Here is a 22,801-nt window from a genome sequence, read left to right on the forward strand (position 1 = left end):
TAAAACTCTGGAAAAAATATAGGAGAATATCTACATGATCATATGTTAGGAAAAATATTTCTTATATGACACCATAAGCATGAGCCACAAAAGAAAAAAAAATGAGTCAATTGGATTTCATCAAAAGTAATGTCAGCTCCTCAAAGGAGTTTGTTAGGAGGAAGAAAATTCGAGCCACAGATTGGGAGAAAATATTTGCAATTCATATATGTGTATGATAATGGTCTCATACCCAAAATATATTTTTAAAACTCTCAAAACTCACTAAAAAGAAAGCAAAAAACCCAATTTTTGAAAATAGGCAAATGATTTGAATAGAAGCTTCATCAAAGGAGGTATAGAAATAGCAAACAAGCACATAAAAATATGCTCAACAGCATTAGTTGCTATAAAAATGCAAATTAAAACCACAATAAGAAACCACTATACACTCCTTAGAAAATTTAAAATTTAAAAAATTAAATTTTTTTAATTTAGAAACTAAAATTTAATTTAGACTGTACCAGTGTTGGAGAAACTGGAACTCTCATACTGATGGGGATAATCTAAAGTGGTACAATCACTTTGGAAAGCAGTTTGACAGTTTCTTTAAAAGTATGATCTACTATATGATCTACGTAATTCAGCCTTTAAAAGTATGATCTACTATATGGCCTGTGTAATCCAAACATTCTACTCATAGATATTTACTCAAGGAAAATTGAAGCATGGGTGCATGAAAAGACTTGTACACAAACGTTCACAGCAGTTTTATTTGCAATGGCCAAAAGTGGAAATAAATCAGATATTACTCAAGAAGTGAATGGATAAACAAACTGTAGTCAATTTATACAGTGGAATACTACTCAGCAAGAAAAAAGGATAAACTACTAACACATGTTACATGTGTATGAATCTCAAAATAGCTATGCTGACTGAAAGAAGCCAGACCAAAGAAAAGTACATTCTGTATGATTCCATTTATACAAAATTCTGGAAAATGCAAACTAAGTAGATTAGTGGTTGCTTGTAAATGAGGGCAGTGACATAAGAGGGGACGAAAGGGGAGATTACAAAGGGGAACGAGAAAATCTCTGGGATTCCTTATCCTGATTGTGGTGATGGTTTCATTGATGTAAACATTTGCCAAAACTTCTCAAACTGTGTACTTCTAAGAGGTGTGTAATGACATATTATTTTGGTTTTCATTTGCATTTTCTTAAAGACTAATGACCTGTTAGTAGGCATTTGATCATACAGGCTTGGAGCCCATGAGAGGAAACTGTACCGGACAGAGAGGTTTGAGAATGATTGTATAAAGGAAAAGTGAACTTGTAGCTTAGAGTTACACCCTTTCAGAGGGAGCATGAGGCATGGGGAAAGATGACACCTCAGACTAATGGCCAAAAACATAAGCATTGTTATTTGAGGAGGAATAGGGCTCATCAATATCAAGAAGGCAGCCATGGTTATGACACAGGAGAGCTTTTGGCAGGTAGGTGAGGAAGAACATACTTCCTAAGACTTGATACATCATATCTAAAGGACCTCTGAATGTAACTGGGGGAAAGCCCCACAAAGAAGCTTCGAAGATTTGTGGGCTAGGTGTTGACCTTGGGCAAGTAACAGGCTGGCAAGAACATGACCATTCACAGAGTTTATCCCCTAATCCCAGAGAGCGTGGGCCATGTGGTCTCTGAGAGCAAGAATTTCCATGATGTAGTTTCCAGCAGGTGTGAGGCAGCCCTAGTACCTTGGGCCCACTGCGGGATCTGCAGGGGCTGGTAGCCTTCTGAGAACAAAAACATGACCTTATTAGCTGTGGCCCCAAAGGCGATTCCATAGGACCATCGGTTACTGAAAGTGCCCACGAAGTCCAGAGGCCTGCAAACAACAGAAACAGTTTGTGAGGTCAGAAGGTGGCTCTGAGACATTCCCACAGATCATTGCCAAAGTAGCGATCCCACCCTGAGGAGGGAATATTGAATAGTCAGCTGCTCATTGCAACTGACATTTCATGGGGCCCACTGTGCCAGGCCTAGGGGTAAGCATGAGTTCAGGGTACTGAAGTAAGGAGGACAAAACTCTTCCTCTGGAGGAGCTCCAAGACAAGCAGGAGATACAAGCAAGGACACCAGAAGCCTTGAAAGCAAAATGGGATGAGTTTCATCTATAAGAGACACAGACAGAATGACTCAAGGACCAAAACAAGATGTATGTCTGAGAGATTTGGGGAAGCCTGCCCTCATACAGCCACATTCTATGAGAATTCTTCCTTCTAATATCCCTGATGAGGGTCTAGGTATTGTTTGCTATGTCTGTGCTTGAAGAAGTAAATAATAGGCACCCTAAAATATGTCACTCTGGCATATCAGCTATTTTGAGTTAAAGACGTTTAAAAAACAGCAGGTACAAGAAGATCACTTTGACCCTCATGCTATTTCTTAAGAACAGGAGATGAAATTTCTATGCAAAAAATGCTCTCCCTATACAGAAAGAAAATAACATTCTTATCATCAGGGACAGGAAGTTGAGGCCAAGAGAATTTGGTACAGACTTTATTTAAATAACTCTTGTCTTCTAGTCTCCCCGCACAACTTAGTTACTTTTTCACAACTTAACTATCCTTTGTCTAATTCCATGTGTACGTATTCAACTCTAACTGTATGTTTGGGTCTTCACTTCACCATAAGTGCTCCTGTGTCACATAAAACTTACATTAAATAAATGTGTATACTTTTCTCCTATTGTCTTATGTCAATTTAATTATCAGGCCCAGCTGAAAATATTAAGAGAGATAATTTTGCCTCCCCTACATAATCATGCCTTCCTAGCCACAGTTGACTAGACTGTGGGCCTGTCTTTGGATGGACTGATCAGATGTCTGATCTTATATTTTGAATCTGTGACCCTAAGGACATGAACAAGTTAGCTGTTAAAGTACTTGTCTGGAAAGTCATAAAAAGCTGGGATCACAGCCAATGCCAGGGGATAGCCAAGGTTACAGGGAAGCAGAGATTCTAAGTCAGAGGGGAAAATGGCAGAATGATGCTGAGGAGGCACCAGTGACACAGAGGGGCAGAAAGAGAGAGAGAAAAATCAGTCTCCCACAGATTCCCATCTCAAGAGATCCAGTTCCCATGAGGCCTGTTCTATTGGTTTATGTGAGACCTCTAACTTTGTAAAAAAAAAAAAAAAAGAAAAGAAAAAGAAAAAAAGAAATCCTTTGTCACCAGGTACAGTGGCTCACATCTGCAATCCCAGCACTTTGGGAGGCCAAGATAGGCGAATTGCTTGAACCCAGAAGCTTGAGACCAGACTGGGCAACATGAAACAACAAGAAATCCTGTTTCTACAAAACACAAAAATTAGCCGGGTGTTGTGGTGCCCACCTGTAGTCCCAGGTACTCAGGAGGCTAAGCTGGGAGGATGGCCTGGGCCCAAGAGGTTGAGGCTGCAGTGAGCCAAAATTATGTCATTATACTCCAAGCTGGCTGACAGAGCTAGCCCCCGTCTCAAAAAAAAAAAAAATAAATAAATAAAAAATAAAAAAATCCTTTCTCTTCCTTTAATGTAAACAAGCTTGAGTGAATATCTGTTTCTTCTAACCAAGACAGCTTTGTAAAGGTCAGAGGAAACAGTTGCATTTGGGGGAAGAAAAAGGTCTCTTTGAATGAAAAGGGCCATTTAAATGGGCCTTAATGAAAACTCAGGAGGGAAGGGAGAGCCAGGCACTGCAGGCAGGGAGTCCCATTGGCTCACTCACTCACCCTCACCTTTAAGGCTCAGCAGAAGGAGCACACCTTCCAGGAAACCTCCCTGTTCACCCACCGCCAGTGAGGCTACCCCATCTGTGTCCCCTCAGCATTAAGTTCATGTCCCTGTTCAGCATACCTCTGTTACCCAGGCTGGAGTATAATGGTGTAATTTTGGCTCACTGCAGCCTCAACCTCCTGAGCTCAAGCGATCCTCCCACCTTAGCCTCCCAAGTACCTGGGACTACAGGTAGGCGCCACCACACCAGACCCTTTTGAGACAGGGTCTATGTCTGTCATATTATTTCCTCTCTGACTTAGAATTTCTGCTTCCCTGTAACTGTGGCTCTCCACTTGTTTAGTAAACTATAAACCCCTTTGGGGTGGGGACCTAGCACTGGACCTTGGAAAGAGTAGGCGCTTAGTGCAGGTTTGTGGATGTGCATTTTGTTTAATTGAATCAAATTGTAATCAAGATCCCAGCTATAGTACTTAAGAGCTATGTGAGACTCAGTTTCCTCATCTTTAAAACCGAGATAGAATACCCTACTCTGCCCCTATCACAGTCATTGTGGACAGCAAATGACGAACTGCTTTATCATCTGCAGAGTGTCACACACATGTGAGGGGTTATTGCTCAGAGAAGATAGTGGGCCAAAATTATCAGACAAGCAGGGATTTAGATGGGAAAGCAGCCAGGGAGCAAGTCAATTGCGTCATTATCAATGTAATTCAAAGCAGTTGAATGTAACTGCTATGGACCTCCTACTTTTTATAAAGTCCTGTGCCAGGCCCGACATGTTAAATGCCTAGGGCAGAACTGAAGGTCTTTATCCACCAATTCAGTCTCTTTCTATGCCTCAACCCATGGGTCTCAGACCTGGCAGCTTGGAAAGTGTGGACTGCCCCAATGGGTGGTATCCAGAATGAATCTTTCACCTGCAGCTCAGGTCACGCCTTGCCTCAGTTCTGACATCTGTGCTTTCTCGCTCTTCTCCAGAGCCCTTGGCTGAGACCTCAGCATGTCCACAGCTTGAGCCTACTCAAGTTATAACACTGGAGGGATTCAAAAGAATATAAGGCTGATCTGGGCTAAAGCTCTTGTCACTTGTTAGCTGCGTGGCCGTGGGTAGGTCACTTAACCTCTCTGAGCTTGAGTTTTCTCATTCCTTGCATGAGGATAACAACTTCTACCATGCTAGATTGGCAAGAAGATTTGTTAGAATAATGTAGGCAAAGCAAATGGTTCAGTGCTTGGGTCACAGACGGTGTGCAATAAATGTTAACTGCATGATGATGAAGATGATGACAAGAAGTGATGAAACAGAGACACGAACAATCAGAACTCAAGGAAGAATGTGATATGAGCTGCAGAGACTCAAAATGGCAGAGCTAGAAAAGCTCTGAAAGCTCTCCTGGTGCATGACCCATGGTGCCATCCTAACAAGAAGCTTTGCTGTCTCCAGTCACAGCGAGCTCTCTCCCTCCTGCCTCCTGAGGTAGCCATAGTCTCAAGTGTGGGAAGGTCTTTTCCATAGTAGGCTGAGTCTCTGTGAGATGATTTAAGCATCTTTGAGCAGCCCTGGGTGCTGATAGCTGCAACGGCTTGGAAACTAATTCTGAACTCCGAGAGCTTTGGTTGGGTTGGGGCATGGAGAGGCAGGGCTGTGCACAGTGGGATAGAGGTGGAGGAGAGGTCCTGGTAGCTATCTGACTTCATAATTGGCATTGGCTCCAACCACAGGGTACCCTAAGCTGTAGGGGTTGACTGAACTCACATGATAATGCCAAAGCGGTTCCCCAGCAGGTAAGAGGTATCATCTCTCTGTCTACGATGCTCTCGTCTTTGGAGGAAGGACAAGATCAAAATGATGAAGAGCTGTAAGAAGAGAAGATGAGAGTTAGTGGGCATGTTCATCCTCAGCATGGCCTCTGAGCCCTCCCTGAAAACAAATGTGTGGGTTAGCAGAGTGCATAGAACATTAGTGACACCTCAAACTCCAGAGCCAGTGGGCTGACTGCATGTATCCTTGAGCTACCAGAATGTTCTGTACTGAGTTTTCCTTTTTGTTGCCCTGAACAGATGTAGGTTCAAATCTGGTCTCTCTCACATCCTAGTTGAGAGGGAGATTTAATTTTCCTGTACCTCAGTTTCCTCATCTGTCAAAAGGCAGTAATAACTACCAGGTTGCAAAGCCTTCTTTGCTCCTTTTCTGTGGATTCAGTCATGTTCTCACAAACGTGATGCTCTTTCTCTCTCCTGCCTTTATCAGAAACTTCTTGAGAATTGTCTACACTTGTGTCTCCATTCCCTTACCTCTCACTGGCTCCTCAACCCCGAACCTGGCTTCTACCCTCATCACTCTGCTGAAACAGCTATGGCCAAAGTCATTGATGATCGTTTTGTGGCTTGGTCCCATGTATACTTGAAGTCCAAATCTAGCTTGAACTCTCAGCAGCATTCTACAGTGTTGATCATTCCCTCCTCTTTGAGTACTCTTTTCCCTAGGCCTTCACCAGCCATGCTTTCTTGATTTTTCCCCACTATTTCTCAGCATCCTCTGCTGGATCACTCTTTACCCCAGCCCTCGCTCCAGAGTTCCTTATAGCTCAGTCCAAGGGCTACTCATCTTACCTGATCTTCTCTGGTGATCTCATTTATGTCGCCCAGGCCGGTCTCAAAGTCCTGACCTCAAGTGATCCTCCCACCGTGGCCTCCCAAAGCACTGGGATTACAGGGTGAGCCATTGTGCCTAGCCTCATGTCCTTGTTTTAATGACAATAAATACCCAGAAGACTTAAATTTGAATCTCCAGCACCGACTTTGTCCATGAGCTCCAAAACTATTTAACCAACTACACAGTTGATATTTCTTTTTAATGTATTGAAAGCTTCTCAAAGCTTTTATCAAGAGCTTCAGTATGCGTCTTTTTTTTTGAGACAGGGTCTCACTTTGTCACCCAGGCTGGAGTGCAGTAGCACAATCACGGCTGACTGCAGCCTCAAACTCCCAGGCTCAGCTGATCCTCCCACCTCAGCCTCCTAAGCAGCTGGGACCACAGGCACGTGCCATCACCCACAGCTAATTTTTGTAGAGATGAGGTTTTGCCATGTTGCCCATCCTGTTCTCAAACTCCTAGACACAAGTGATCTGCCTGCCTCAGCCTCCCAAAGTGCTGGGATTACAGGCATGAGCCGCTGTGCCTGGCCAAGTATGTCTTGTATCTGCCTCAAACCTGGATCTCTTCTAATGTTCCTTAATGAGTAAATGGCAGCTAACATCATCCTTTCAGTTGCGCAAGTTAGAAACCTAAGTCATCCTCAACCTCCCCCTCTCCCTAACCTTCCTATCAAGCCCATTACAATTCCTATTGTTTTCACCTCCTGAACTTCTGGAGTTGACATCATCATCTAGGATGTGATAAAATCACGTCTCACCTGGATCCCCGCAAGTCTCCCAATTGGTCTTCCTGCCTCATCTCTTCCCCACCTCCAACTCGATCTCCACATTGCAACCAGAGAGATCATTTAAAAACATAAATCTGATCACGCCACCTTCATGCTGGAAACACTTCCATTATTTCCTACTGTACTTAGAATGAAGGCAAAACTTAACACAGAGCCCCATAGTGCTCTGCCTGGCCTGCCCCACCCACCTCCCCAGACCTCTCTGCCTCAATTCTTCACCCCAGCCATGGCTGAACTTCTCAGCTCTTCCCACTCTGCCTTCTCCCTCCATCCCCAGAGCCTCTACATGTGCTCTCCCCTTCTGTCTGCGATATCCTTAACTGTATCTTCCAACTGACCTCGAGCCATCATTACTTCATTGGAAAAGCCTGTTTGACTCTCCTAAAAGTCCAGAGGCCTGATTCTTGGACCCGCAAAGCCTTCTTCTGCCATATTTTTGGTACACAGTATAAGAAATTTTAGAAGGAAACTCAGCTGATCTCTCTCCTCTGACTTATTCAGGTCTCTTTGGGAGTCTGTGTTTGGCAGCAGCCTAGCTGCCCTTTCCTGTCCTCCTCATTCTTCCCCTGCCTTTACTTACTGATGGGATGAGGGAGTAATGAAGGAAGAGCTCCATGTCCACCGAGCTGGTACAGGTGCCATTTAACTGCCTGGTCCTGCAAAATGGCCAAAAACATCACATACATATCATCAGTCATTGCTGTTGTCATTCATCCTTTAGCCTTGAACATCACTGTCAAGAAGTTTGGCCTAAGACCATCCGCTAAGACCATCTGATCTTTTTAAACTTCACTTTCTCAGAGCCAAGGCTGCTCACCTGTAGTGTGTCTTCCCTAAGTGGAATAATCTTTCGTATTTTTTTCTCCAGCTTGATTATTAACCAACTTCTCTGCTAACTGGAACTAAGTCCTTCATTTAGGGGCAGAATTCAGTTCTGTGGGGCTCAAAGCTTATAAAACTTTGGCATGCTTTTAAAGTAATACTATAAAATGTCTTACTTTTTCATATTTTAAGGGAGACATATGACCATGTAAACACCTAATCAGGGTTCTTCCCACTCTCCCAGAGCCTTGGAAGGGTGCTGTGTGAGTGAGGGGCCCTGAGACTAAAGCATCCTTCACAAGAAATTAGCATTGGTCAAGGTCAAGAAACATCAGCTCACACCTGAGCCACTGCTGGGCTGTTGGGCCAGGAGAGAGACTACTGGACTACAGGCTGCAGACTCTGTTCTCTCCAGCCCCCATTATCTGTGGGACAGGACTGTCATTGTCTCATGTCTAAAACATATGGCAGTAGTGTTATGGCTTCTCTTCAAAGAGATGCCTCTTTCTGGGACTCCCACCACACTTTGTTCTTTCTGCTCTGATCTCCACAAAGCCACCACAGCACACTCTATCATATATGTCCACATTTTTGCTCATGCTTTTCCCAGCTCCTACAGCATCCACCAGCCAACTGCCTACCTTCTTTCCCTAGCCAGCACCTACTGTTCCCTCAGACGTCTCAGAGAAGAGGACTCCTCTGGGGATTCCACAAGCATGGCATATTCCCCAGTAAGTCTTTAAAACGCCAGTGCTCCACAGTTATGTCTAACCATGAATCTGAAATATCTGATAAGTTGTGGGGAGGGGGTGGGTGAGACCCAAACTGTCAGGTATGTGACAGAACTGTAAAAGTCAGATTTCTGCTTTTAGGGAGGTAAACAGAGCATATATTCCAGTCTCCCCACCCCATACAAAACCCTCAAAATGACAGGAAAGAAATAGAGAAGGAAAGAAGGGAGAAAGAAAGAAGGAAAGAAAGGAACAAAGAAAGAAAGAGAGAAAGAAAGAAAGAAAGAAAGAAAGAAAGAAAGAAAGAAAGAAAGAAAGAAAGAAAGAAAGAAAGAAAGAAAGAAAGAAAGAGAAAGGAGGGAGGGAGGGAGGAAGGAGAGAGAGAGAAAGAAAGAGAGAGAAAATGCATAACCATACTAGAAAGCAAGAAGGGGCTCTATCAGGGACATGGAAATTACCAGAAGACCCTGAAAGATAGAGAGCAACTGGGACTAGATCAGAGTAAAGGCATCAACCAACATGGCCGCAGACTGTAGGAGCACTCAGGATGTGCTCAATACCCACAGTACAAGAAGTGGAAGCAGAATGGGGCTGGCAACGGACCACAGGAGAAGGAGGAAGAGGAAAAAAAGGAGGATAACAAGAGAAAGGAGGAAAAAGAATTCTGAAACTTTAAGACAGATCTTTTGAAATAATCTAGTCAGAAAAGAAAATGAGAATAAAAATAAAAGAAAATGAGAATAAAAAAGAATGAGAGCAGCCAAGCGGGAAGGCTCAAGATGGTGTGCCTGTTGGAGACCCCAATCTGCATGAGCTTCCTTTTGGACCATGAATGAAAGTTACTGGAATTCTCCAGTCCTGTCACTCCAAAGGAGTTACTGTTTACAGATGCCACAGTGATACTGCACCTCAAGGCACTGCTTAGCAGGTTCCACTATATTCAGGAGTACCTCTGTCGGATCGTCTCACACTGCTGTAAAGGGCCACATCATCAAACAATTTTATTTAGCCATGGTGCAGTTAAGAATATTGCTCACCTACTAAGCTCACTCTTCTACAAAGTTCAAATGCAAGCACTGAAATGTTTCTCAGTTTTACCCTGGTAAATGTTTTGGTTGATGGAGAATTGTTATCACAGATTTTTGTGAAGATGTTACAGAGGGATAAGCATATTGAGATACAGTTTACTTCAGCAAAATGTTTAACGTGTACAGCTGGAGCAATTCAGACAGATAACAACTGTATTAAGGACATTGCCTTATTTGGTTTAAATGTGCAGTAAGAAGAGACTACTAGAGGAGAGAGTTAAAGGAGCTGAGACACTTGCCTATCTGATTGAACCAGATATTGAGGTACAGAGAATCGCTAGCATAACTGATCACCTCATTGCCATGTTTGCTGACTATTTCAAGTATCCCAACTCGTTGAGTGCCATCACTGATATTAAAAGGCTTGATCATGATTTAAAACATGCTCATGAACTCTGCCAGGCTGCATTCAATCTCTACAACTCTCATGGAGCAAATGATGAAGACATTCAGAAGAAAAGTCTTGAGACTGAAAATATGATGGACTGAACTGTGACTGGCTTGTCTGAGTCTAGTGTCAAGGTGCAGTTACCTGCTGTCAGATGTATGCACCATTTATCGAGATCTATGCAGCAGCTTCAAAACAGTTTCTAGGATCACGTACTGTAAAAACCTTTAATGAAGGTTTTACAAAACGTACCAGATGAAATCCTAGTAGTAGCATCTTCCATGGTATGTAATCTTCTTGAATTATCTCCAAGGAAAGAGTCAATTTTAAAATCAGAAGTTGTAAAGCTACTTTGTGGATTAACCCAGAGTGAAAATCCTGCTTTGTGAGTGAGCAAATTTGGGCTTTAATGAATATGGCATTTCAGGCTGAACAAAAAATAAAAGCAGACATGTTACAAAGCTTGAGTACTGAACAGCTATTCTGGTTATTATCAGATTCAGATTTTAATGTGCTGATGAAGACATGGGGACTTCTTAGAAATCTCCTCTTGACCTGGCCTCATATAATAAAATAATGAGTACTCATGGAAAGCAAATTATGCAAGCTGTCATCCTTATTCTAGAAGGGGAACCTAACTTTAAGATCAAAGAGTAGATATCGTGCATCTTAGCCAACATAGAACATGAGACAACAGCAAAATAATCTATTATGACCAATGATGATATCCTTCAGAAAATCAAATATTACATGGACCATTCACATGTCAAACTGCAGCTTCCAGTGATGTTTTGTATATCAAACCTCTTATGGAATGAAGAGGAAGGTTCACAAGAATGCCAGGATAAATTATGAGACATGGGCATCATAGATATTCTACACAAACTGAGTCAACCACCAGATTCAGACCTTTGTGACAAGGCAAAAATGGCCCTGCAGCAGTACCTAGCATGATGAGAGTGCCCCTAGGCACCTGTGAGGATCCTACATCCTTGTTTAAGAAAGTACAGAAACTACTTTCATTTGATTCCTTCTATTTGCACAAGTTGCCTTGGACTACAGGGAGCTGTTGTGCAAAAGTAATTTAGTAGGCTTAGATCTCAAATTCACCTTGAGAACAATTTTTTTTTTTTTTTTTTTTTTTTTTTTTGAGACAGAGTCTTGCTCTGTCGCCCAGGCTGGGGTGCAGTGGCCGGATCTCAGCTCACTGCAAGCTCCGCCTCCCAGGTTTACGCCATTCTCCTACCTCAGCCTCCCGAGTAGCTGGGACTACAGGCGCCCACCAACCCGCCCGGCTAGTTTTTTTGCATTTTTTAGTAGAGACGGGGTTTCACCGTGTTAGCGAGGATGGTCTCGATCTCCTGACCTTGTGATCCGCCCGTCTCGGCCTCCCAAAGTGCTGGGATTACAGGCTTGAGCCACCGCGCCCGGCCGAGAACAATTTTTTGAAGTAGTAATTTCCTCAGAAGATTACTGTGTTTTGTTTTAGATTTTTCTTAGCTACATGGACTCTTTATTAGAACAATCAATCATTTTCCTTTGGACCTACAGTCTTTTGCCTATGCTGCAGACATATTCACTTTGTGAGGGAGAATGAATATGTCTGTGTGAACACACAGGTGTGTGTGTGTGTGTGTGTGCGCGCGTGCACGCACATGTACATGGGCCATGTATATGTGTGTATATATTTTATTTTCTTATTTTGTGTGAAAATCTCTTTTCTACAGATTTTGCAGGTTTTAAGCATTGCTTGCTGTATAAAAACCTTACTGAACTATATAAAGTTTGAATGAAACGTTATTTTAAATACAAAACAATTGTTAAGTGTTCAATAAAGGTTATACTGAATTTTGGTCAGATGAATATTTGTAAGTAAAAAATATATACATTTCTGAACCTGAATAAAAGGAATGAAGAAAGTCTATGAGACTTAAGGGAAATCATTAAGCAAACAAATATCTGTACTATAGAAATGTCAAAGGGATAAGAGATAAACAAAGGCACAGAAAACCTATTTGACAAAATAATAGCTGAAACGTTTACAAGTTTTGGGAGAGGCATGGACATTTAGATCCAGGAAGCACAAAGATCCCCAATTAGATTCAACCTGAAAAGATCCTCTCTGAGGCACATTATAATCAAATGGCCAAAAATCAAAGACAAAGAAATAATTCTAAAAGCTGTAAGACAAAAGCATCACGTCACATATAAGGGAATCTCCATTAGACTGCATATTTCTCAGCAGAAACCCTGCAGGTAAGGAAAGAATGGGATGAAATAGTCAAAGTGCTGAAAAACAAAACAAAACAAAACCCCTGTTAACCAAGAACATTATATCTAGCAAAACTATCATCCTTCAGAAATGAAAGAGAAATAAAGACCTTCCCAGATAAGCAAAAACTGGGGGGAATTTATTACCACTAGACCAGCCTTACAAGAAATGCTTAAAGGAGTGCTGCAACTGGAAGCTAAAAATCAATAACCAGTAGAGGTACATTCATAATCAAACTGATACTACCCCAGTTGTTATAATGGTGCTATGTAAATCTTTCATTTCTTTAGTATGAAAAGTAAAAGTCAAATGGTCAATAAGAGCTACAATTAGTGGCTAAGGAACATGCAATAAAGATGCAAATTAAGGCAATGAAAATATAAATTGTGGAAGGAGAAAAATAGTATGGAGTATTTTTATGCAACCAAAGTTAAATTATTATCAGCTTAAAGTTGTCTATTATAACTACAAGACTCTGCGTTAGCCTCGCAATAACTACGAAAAAAAAAAAAAAGAAAATTAAAACAGACACACAAACAAGAAAAAGAAAGTAAACAAAGCTTAATACCACAGAAAACCACTGAACCAAAGGTAAACAGTAAGAGAGGAAGAAAGGAAAAAAGAATCTACAAAACAGCCAGAAAACAATCAAATGGCAGGAGTACATCCTACTTATCAATAATAACTGTGAATATAAATGGATTAAATTATCCAATTTAAAGTAAGCTCTTGAATGGATTTAAAAACAACACTCAACTATATGCTGCCTATAAGAGATGAGCCTCACTGGTAGACAAGCATAGACTGAAAGTAAAGGAATGGAAAAAGATATTTCATGCAAACAGACACCAAAAGTGAGCAAGAGTACTCATGCTCCTGATAAAGGATAAAAGAGATAGACATTTTATCAGATAAAATAGACTTTAAGTTAAAAACTATAAAAAGCAACAAGGGAGGTCATTAATGATAAAGGAATCAATTCAACAAGTGGATTAACAACTGTAAATATATATACACTCAACACTGAAGCACCCTAATATATAATGAATATATAATATTATGAATACTATATCATGAAGCACCCTAATATAATATAAATGAATATTATTAGATCTAAAAGGAGAGACAGATTGTAATACAATAACAGTAGGGTACTTCAGCATCCCCCTTTCAACAATGGACAGATCATCTAGACAGAAAATCAAGAAAGAAACATTGGACTTAGGCTAGGCATGGTGGCTTATGCCTATAATCCCAATGCTTTGGCAGTCCAAGGCAGGAGGATCACTTGAGGCCAGGAGTTCAAGATTAGCCTGGGCAACATAGCAAGACCTCTTCTCTATAAAAATTTTTAAAAATTAGCTGATCTCGGTGGCACATGCCTGTAGTTTCAGCTACTCAGAAGCCTGAGGCAGGAGAATCACCTGTGCCCAGGAGTGACTTATGATCACATCACTGCACTCCAGCCTGGACAACAGAGAAAGACCCTGCCTCTATAAAACAAAGAAACAATAAAAAACAACAATCAAACAAAAAACAAGAAACATGAAACATCAGACTTAAAACTGCACATAGACTAAATGGACTTAACAGACATGTACAGAACATTCCACCCAGCACTGCAGAATACACATTCTTCTCTGGAACATGGAACATTCTCCAGGATAGATCATGTATGTATTAGGTCACAGAATAGGTCTTAACAAATGCAAGATGATTGAAATTATTTCAAGAATTTTCTTATTGACCACAATGATATAAAAACTAGAAATCAATAACAGAAGGAACACTGCAACAGAAGTACAAATGTATGGAAATTTAAAAACATGCTTCCAAATAACCACCAGGTCAATGAATAAATTAAAGAGGGAATTTTAAAATTTATTGAGGAAAAATAAGAGTGGAAACACATTGTACCAAAACCAATGGGAAACAGCAAAAGCAGTTCTAAGGGGGAAGTGTATAGCCATAAACATCTACATTAAAAAAGAAGAAAGATTTCTAATAACCTAATGACACACCTCAAGGAACTAGAAAAACAGGAACAAACCAAACCCCAAATTGGTAGAAATAAGAAAGTAATAAAGTTGAGGGCAGAAATAAATGAAACAAGGCCAAGAAAAGCAATTTTTATTTCATTTATTGTTCATTTCTTTTTGTGATGGAGTTTTGCTCCGTCACCCAGACTGGAGTGCAGTGGTGTGATCTCAGCTCACTGCAACCTCTGCCTCCCAGGTTCAAGTGATCCTCATGCCTCAACCTCCCCAGTAGGTGGAATTACAGGCTTCCACCACCATGCCCAGCTAATTTTTGTATTTTTAGTAGAGACGGGGTTTCACCATGTTGCCCAGGCTGGTCTCCAACTCCTGACCTCAGGTGATCCACCTGCCTCAGCTTCCCAACGTGATGGGATTACAGGCATCAGCCACCACACCAGGCCAAAAAAAAAAGCAATTTTTAAAAAATTAGCAAAAAAGAGTTCTTTTTTCTGAAAAGATAAACAAGATCAACAAATCTTTAGCTAGACTAACAATAAAGGGAGAAGATGCAAATAAAGTCAGAGATGAAAAAGGATACATTACAACTAACACCACAGAAATACAAAGGATCATAAGAGACTCATGAATAACAACTATATGTAAACAAATTTGAAAACATAAAAGAAAAGGATAAATGCCTAGACACATACAACACCCCAAGGTTAAATTATGAAGAAATACAAAACCTGAATAGAGGAGAAACAAGTGAGAAAATTGAATCAGTAATAAAAAGTCTTTCATCACAAAAAGCCCTTGACCCAATGGCTCTACTGCTAAATTCTATCAGACATTTAAAGAAAAGCTAATATCAATTCTTCTCAAACTATTCCAGAGAACTGAGGAGAGGGGAATAGTTCCAAATGCATTTTACAAGGCCAGCATTACGCTGATTCCAAAACCAGATGAGGGCACATAATAAAACAAAACTACAGGCCAATATCTCTGATAAACATAGATGTAAAAATTCTCAACAAGGTACTGACAAACGATATTCAACAGCACATTAAAAATATCATTCACTATGATCAAGTGAGAGTCATCCCAGGGATGCAAAGATGGTTCAACAAATGCATTTCAATACATGTGATATGCCACATTAACAGAAAGACAGACAAAAACCACATGATCACTTCATTAAATGCTGAAAAAGCATTTGACAAAATTCAATATCCCTTCAAAATAAAAACTCTCAACAAATTAGGCATAGAATATATGTACCTCAATCCAATAAAGGCCATGTATGACAAGCCCACAGCTAACATAATACTGAATGGGGGAAAGTTGAAAGATTTTTCTCTAAGATCAGGAATAAGACAAGGATGCCCACTTTCACCACTTCTATTCAACATAGTACTGGAAGTCCTGACCAGAATAATTAAGCAAGAAAAAAAATAAAAGGCATTCATATTAGAAAGGAGGAAGTCAAATTGTTCCTATCTGCAGATGACATAATCTTATATCTAGAAAATCTTAAAGACTTGACAAAAAACTATATTAGAACTAAGAAATGAATTCAATAAAGTGTCAGGAGGCAAAATCAAAATGTAAAAATAAATATCATTGCTATACAAGAAAGAAAGGAAGGAAGGAAGGGAAGGAGGGAGGGAGGGAGGAAGGGAAGAAAGGAAGGAAGAAGGAAGGAAGGAAAGAAGGAAGAAAGGAAGGAAGGAGGGAAGGAAGGAAGGAAAAAAGAAAGAAAGAGAGAGAAAAAACAAAACAAAAAAAACCCTAGGAATAAACTTCACCAGTGAGGTGAAAGATCTCTACACTGGAAACTAAAATATTGATAAAAGAAATTAAAGAGAACACAAATAAATAGAAAGATATTCTACGTTCATAAATTGAAATAATTAATGTTGTTAAAATAGCCATAAAATACCCAAAGCAATCTACAGATTTAATGCAATCCCTATCAAAACACCAATAATATTCTTCACAGAAACGTAAAAAAAATTTTAATATGTATATGGAATCACAAAAATCTCCAAATAGCCAAAGCAATCCTGAATAAATCTGGAGGCATCACACAATTTGACTTTAAAATATACTACTAATACAAAGCTATAGTAACCAAAACAGCATGGTGTTGGCATAAAAACAGGCACGTAGAACAATGGCACAGAACAGACAGCCCAGAAATTAATTAATGAATCTACAACTAACTGATTTTTCACAAAAGTGCCATGAACACACATTGGGAAAAGGACACTCTCTTCAATAAACGGGGCTGGAAACATTGGATATCCACTTGCAGAAAAATGAGAATAGATACCCCCACTACCTCTCACCACATACAAAAATCAAATCAAAATGGATTAAAGACTTAAATGTAAAACCTAAAACTATGAAACTACTAGAACATCAGGGAAATGCTTGATGAAATCAGGCTGGGCAAGGATTTTTAAAATAAACCCTCAAAAGCACAGGCAACAAAAGCAAAAACGAGAAACGGGATTACACCAAACTAAAAAGGTTTTGTGCAGTGAAGGAAATGACTGACAGAGTGACAAGACAACCTACAGAATGGGATAAAAGATTTGCAAACTATCTGACAAGGAGTTAATATCCAGAATATATAAGCAACTTAAACAACTCAACAGCACAAGTAGTTATTTAACCCAACTAAAAAATGGGCTAAAGACCTTAATAGGCATTTCTCAAAAGAAGACATGCAAATGGCCAACATGAAAAATTTCAACATCACTAATCATTAGGGAAACGCAAATCAAAACCACAATGAGATACTACCTCACTACGGTTAGAATGGCTATTCAAAAAGACAAAGCAAAACAAGTGGTGGTGAGGATGTGAAGAAAAGGGAACATTTACTTTTGGTGGAGATGTAAATTAGTACAGCCATTATGGAAAACAGTATAGAAGTTCCTCAAAAAAGTTGAAACTAGAACTACCATATAATCCAGCAATCCCCAGTATGAGTATTTATCCAAAGAAAATGTAAATTAGAACACACTTTTGGTGGGGATGTAAATTAGTACAGCCATTATGGAAAATAGTATAGAAGTTCCTCAAAAAAATTGAAACTAGACCTACCATATAAATCCAGCAATCCCCAGTATGGGTATTTATCCAAAGAAAACGAAATCAGTATATCAAAAAGGTATTTGCACTCCCATGTTTACCACAGCACTATTCACAATAGCCAAGGTACAGAATCAACCCATGTGTTCAACAACAAATGAATGGATAAAGAAATTGTGGTACATACACAGTGGAATACTATTTAGCCATAAAAAAGAATGAAATCCTATCATTTGCAGCAACATGCATGAGCCCAGAGGACATTATGTTAAGTGAAATGAGCCAGACACAGAAAGACAAATACCAAATGATCTTACTCACATGCAGAATCTTTTAAAAAGGTGATACAGGCCGGGCGCGGTAGCTCACGCCTGTAATCCTAGCACTTTGGGAGGCCGAGGCGGGCGGATCACAAGGTCAGGAGATTGAGACCACGGTGAAACACCGTCTCTACTAAAACTACAAAAAATTAGCCGGGCGCGGTAGTGGGCGCCTGTAGTCCCAGCTACTCAGGAGGCTGAGGCAGGAGAATGGCGTGAATCCGGGAGGCGGAGCTTGCAGTGAGCCGCGATCGCGCCACTGCACTCCAGCCTGGGGGACACAGCGAGACTCCGTCTCAAAAAAAAAAAAAAAAAAAAAAGGTGATACAGAAGTAGAACAGTAGTTACTAGAAACCAGGAGGGAATGGGAGAAGGAAGAATGGGGAGAAGTTGGTGAATGGTTACAAAGTGATAATTAAATAAGATTAATAAATTCTGGTGTTCTATTGCACAGTAGGGTAACTATAGTTAGCAGTAAGGTATTGTATACTACAAAATAGCTGAAGCAGAGGTTTTTAATGTTCTCAACATAAATAAATGATAAATGTATAAGACAATAGGTATACTAACTATCCAGATTTGATCATTGTACAGCATATGCATAAACCAAAACATCAAATTGTGTTCCATAAATATGTAGAATTACAATGTGTCAATTAAATTTTTATTTTAAATGATAAAATGAGGGCCAATCTGAAAAGCGACATACACCTACGTGCTGCTTCTAGAACACAGTTATCTCTATTCCTCCCTCCATTCTCCAACATGTGCCACTGATCATCTGTTGGGGGGGGGTCTCCCACATCCTTCTGCTTTTTTTGGTGCTAACATGATCACTCTGTAGTAGTAAGTTCAACCTATGATAGTAGCTTTCATTGATTGATGTCACTTTATTGTGTCCCTATGTCCCAGGCACTCTGCTATTTTATATTACCTAACTCAACCTTTACTAGAATCTTATGAGGTAAGTTGTATCAGCCCTTTTTTAAAATGAGGAACTGAAGCCAGGCGAGGTGTGATGATTTACCCAAGAGGAAGCAAGTGTGGGAGTCAGGCTCCCCTTCACCTCTCCCTCCTCTGCCCCAGTCCTTGGCTCACTCAGGTGGTTTCTTGGAGCTCCAGAGTTTCCTGGTTTTCCAGGCTGTGGCCAACTCACCTCTGTCCTCAGAGACCAGTCAAGTGCCTGGCAAGTGGCTCAGGGAATGGTGATTAATTCCATGGGACTCTCTCCCAGGGAACTGAGGCCCAGAGAGGAGCAGAGATCAGAAGCATCAGTTGCCCAGGACTTTTGAGGTACCCGATTGTGCTCATTGAGCAGGGCGCTGACCACCTTGTGGGCACAGAAGAAATGGTTCCCACTTCTCAGTGCAGAGTGGGTTAGGGAAGGAGGAAGGGGTGTGTGCAGAGTGCATGTGAGTGTGCATCCATGTGATGCCTTCCGCAATGCAGCCATGTGTACTTTGGGATGTCTGATTCTGCACCAGCCCTGCCCTACTTTCGTGAATCCCATGAATCCCCTTGTTCATTCCCCAGAATCCTGCCTTGGAGGTCTGAGGTAGATGTAGAGGTGCTGAGGCTGGCTTGTGCCAAATGGGAAGAACCAATTGTCATACTGTAAGGAATTCTGCAAGACAGTTGTGAAGCACCACCATTGTTTTTAAAAATTAAGTTATATAAACCTATAAGCAAATAAGTTATATTATAAACAAAGATTTAAAAAACTCAAAACTCATCTCTTCAAGCTGGGCACAGTGGTGGGCACTGATAGTCCCAGATACTCAGGAGGCTGAGGCAGGACGACTTCTTGAGCCCAGGAGTTTGACACCAGCCTGGGCAACACAGTGAGACCCTGTCTCTAAACAACAAAACTCATCACTTTCCAATTGTTTTGCTACCTTTTACTATCATCTATGCTCTTGGGATATGCTCTTATTACATCTGTATAATGTAAACACTGTTATGATGTGCTGTTGTGCATCGCTTTCCAACTCCATATTCAGTGACATCACCTCGCTTGACATCAGCCACGATGGGAATGTTTATATCATGGCAATAGGCAAACACTACAAATCAGGGCTTGATTTATTGTTTTGTAGATTGCCTGTAAAGTGACAGAGAAAATGTTAATACTGCAGATTTAAAAACATATGTTTGTAGCTATTACAGAGTGCATAGCAGAAATAATTGAGAAAATATTCTTCCAGAATTCAAAAACGTTTACCCCACTCAGCAAAGTAACTCCTGACAATCAGCAAACAAGTCCTGACTCACATCTAGTCTTTGTTCTTTCCCATTTGTCTTACTCATTAATGTAAATAAAAATATCAACCAATAATCATGTTGAAACTATGTTCACTCATCAACTGCAATCATAGCTTGGCTACAGATGAATTCAGCAGAAATTAAGGAAAGCATTCTATGAGAATTAATTGGCTGAATGGAATTTGCAATAAAGATATTGTATATTTTTTATTTGTTAATTATGTAAAATGTATTATATCAGTATAATTTATAATAAGCTTATATATACATATGCATACTTTTTCAAGATCCAGTTATGATACATTTCCCAGTATACCACTGGGCACAAGTGACCTTGGCTCTGGCATTTCCTAAAATAATGAAGAAGTCAGAGTTTCTAGGACCAAGGTCAATATTAACTATGCTTTAGAGGAAAGACAACAAGGTTAAATAAAAGAACTCAGGAGAAAGCCAGTGCCCCACCCTATGCTCTTCTCCCTACACTCTGCATTGCACAAATCCTTTTTCTCTACTTTGTAAAATGAGGACATTGGACCAGACAAAATTTTTTAACTACAAGTCACAGTTGTATGTGTTACATATACAACACACTACTCATAGTTACAACTATGACCCAGTTGAGATGTGTGTGTGCACACATGCGTGTTTAACAAACTTCTGCGCATGCATGTTTAACGAATTTTCACAAAACAATACCCTTACTATGCTCAGTGCCCTTTGGTAGTCCTAATTTGGTTCAAGTCATTTGTACTCTGTCCCATTCCATTTTGTACAACGCTGGTCATAAACACTGAATTGATTTTACAGCCCACTAATGGGTTGCAACCAAGTGTTTGGAAAAAGAAAACACAAACTTGACTATCAGATGATTGCTAGGGGGCCATCTGTCCATGAAGGCCTCTGATGCATTCTGCAAATATGTGTCTTCACACTGCAGGATCCTAAACACTGCGACCTGCTCAGATGTGTAAACAGCAAATGAGGTCATGTGGAAACTTTAGCTCAGATCTTATTGCCTCTCTGGGCCCTCCTCCTCGCTCCTCCCTGACCCAAAGTCATTCCCTCCTCCCTCCCACTTCTCCTCCCCCAGCCCCACTGAACTTGGCTGAGGGTCCTCTCTAGCACTCCTCAAATCTTCTTCATGCTATTTTTCACGTCTTATCTCTCACTTTCCAGTTATGAACTTTTCAAAAGCTAGAAACACGTTTTATTCAACTGTGAATTCCAACTGTCCCTTACCCAACCCCTACGCTGAGCTTCTAGACTTCAGGCAAGGTACATAATAAATCCAAGTGCGTGCTTGCTGAATGAATAAGTGAGTGAAGGAAAGAAGGAAAGAATGCAGGAAGGGCGGGTGCCAGGGAGACATACACTCTGCACTGTGTGTACTTGGCCTGCATTGGGCTGAGCTGCCTCCTGGCCCCTCATCCACTCCAAGTAGTGGAATCACAGACTAGCATCCACCCATGGGAAGTGTGAATGCCTCTGTACTCTCTGCCACTCTCCCTCCCCACAGGGCAGCCCTGAAGCTCCATTTGGGCACTTTCAAGGGTAGGAACCCTGTATCTCCCAGGCCAACCCTGCCATCTTGCTGAGTCAGCCAGGCTCAGTGGAAAAGTGTGGGCTTTGGAGCCAGGAAGACCATGAGAGTGAGTCCCAGCTCCACCACACGCCAGCTGTGTGACTGTAGGCGAGCCATGCCCTTCTTTGGGTCTTACTCTTCTCGTCCTGAAAATGGATCCAGTGTCCCCCTTCCAGGGCTCTGTGTGGATGAGATACAATGAGAATCAAGTGCCTGGACTCGTGCCCAAAGAGTAGTTTTATTCAACCACTCAGAATCAAGACAAGAGAATGGCAGGGGCTTGTGGAGGTTTGAGAACAAACTTCTGTATCAGATCACTTGTACTTATTCTCAGTCTTTTCCCCACTTTTGGACAACTCTGACAAAAGAAAGGTGTTTTTCCTTTCACAGAACTGAAAGGGGACTGTCACTGGTTGCGTTTCTACCTCCTCGGAGCCTGGACCCTGTCTGCTTCTCTGTCCCCGGAGCATCTGGTAAGCAGTGGCAACCTCTCCCATTCCCCACAGGCTCTGCCTTCCATCCCCCAGCCCTAGTCCAGTGCTATGCATGGTTGTGCTCAGCCAGGCTGGCATCCCTGGCCTTCTGCTAGGGCGGAAAGTGCCAAGGACTCCACTACCTTTGGGCCCCTGACCATGCAGTGCATTGCAGTCCCCACCTGGTTAACCAGTAACCAGAATGGCTGCCCACGCCTGGCCCCATGACCAATCTTACCCTTCCCTACTGCAGGAAGACTGACCCAAAGCCCAGCACCTTTGCCCAGCATGGGCCAGGTGCCCTCCTGGGCCACCGACCTCCTTTGAAGCCTTCATGTGAAGAGGCCCAGTCAGGGAAATCCACTTTGAGCCCATCCCAGCTCTGCTGCTAACCACTATGGCTCCTTAGGCTCAGGGGACCCCTAGGTCTCTGTTTGCTCACTTCTGAATTGAGGGGATAGGATGGACTGCTTGGGACACGGCCCAGTGTCACAGCCACCAGTCCACTGTTTGGAGCTAACTTTTCATAGGTCTGTGTCCCCCACTGAATGGGGAGCTCTTCGAGGGCAGAGGCCCTTCTCAT

General features: G+C 41.3%; 1 protein-coding gene and 1 pseudogene across 3 annotated transcripts in view; one reads left to right on the plus strand and one right to left on the minus strand.

Moving 5' to 3' along the window:
* Positions 1 to 22,801, minus strand: part of LOC126938037 (stimulated by retinoic acid gene 6 protein-like) — a 69,482-nt gene that overhangs the window by 40,474 nt on the left and 6,207 nt on the right. For all 3 annotated transcript variants that reach the window (XM_050762109.1, XM_050762110.1, XM_050762108.1), the window contains 3 exons: positions 7,783 to 7,858; positions 5,513 to 5,613; positions 1,733 to 1,863 (listed from right to left, as the gene is read on the minus strand). In XM_050762109.1, the coding sequence (XP_050618066.1) occupies positions 1,733 to 1,863; positions 5,513 to 5,613; positions 7,783 to 7,858 (308 nt within the window). The remainder of the gene's footprint in view (positions 1 to 1,732; positions 1,864 to 5,512; positions 5,614 to 7,782; positions 7,859 to 22,801) is intronic.
* On the plus strand, positions 9,396 to 11,352 carry LOC126938058 (armadillo repeat-containing protein 8-like; annotated as a pseudogene).

The sequence above is a fragment of the Macaca thibetana genome, chromosome 15, assembly GCF_024542745.1.
Source record: "Macaca thibetana thibetana isolate TM-01 chromosome 15, ASM2454274v1, whole genome shotgun sequence".
NCBI lineage: Eukaryota > Metazoa > Chordata > Mammalia > Primates > Cercopithecidae > Macaca > Macaca thibetana.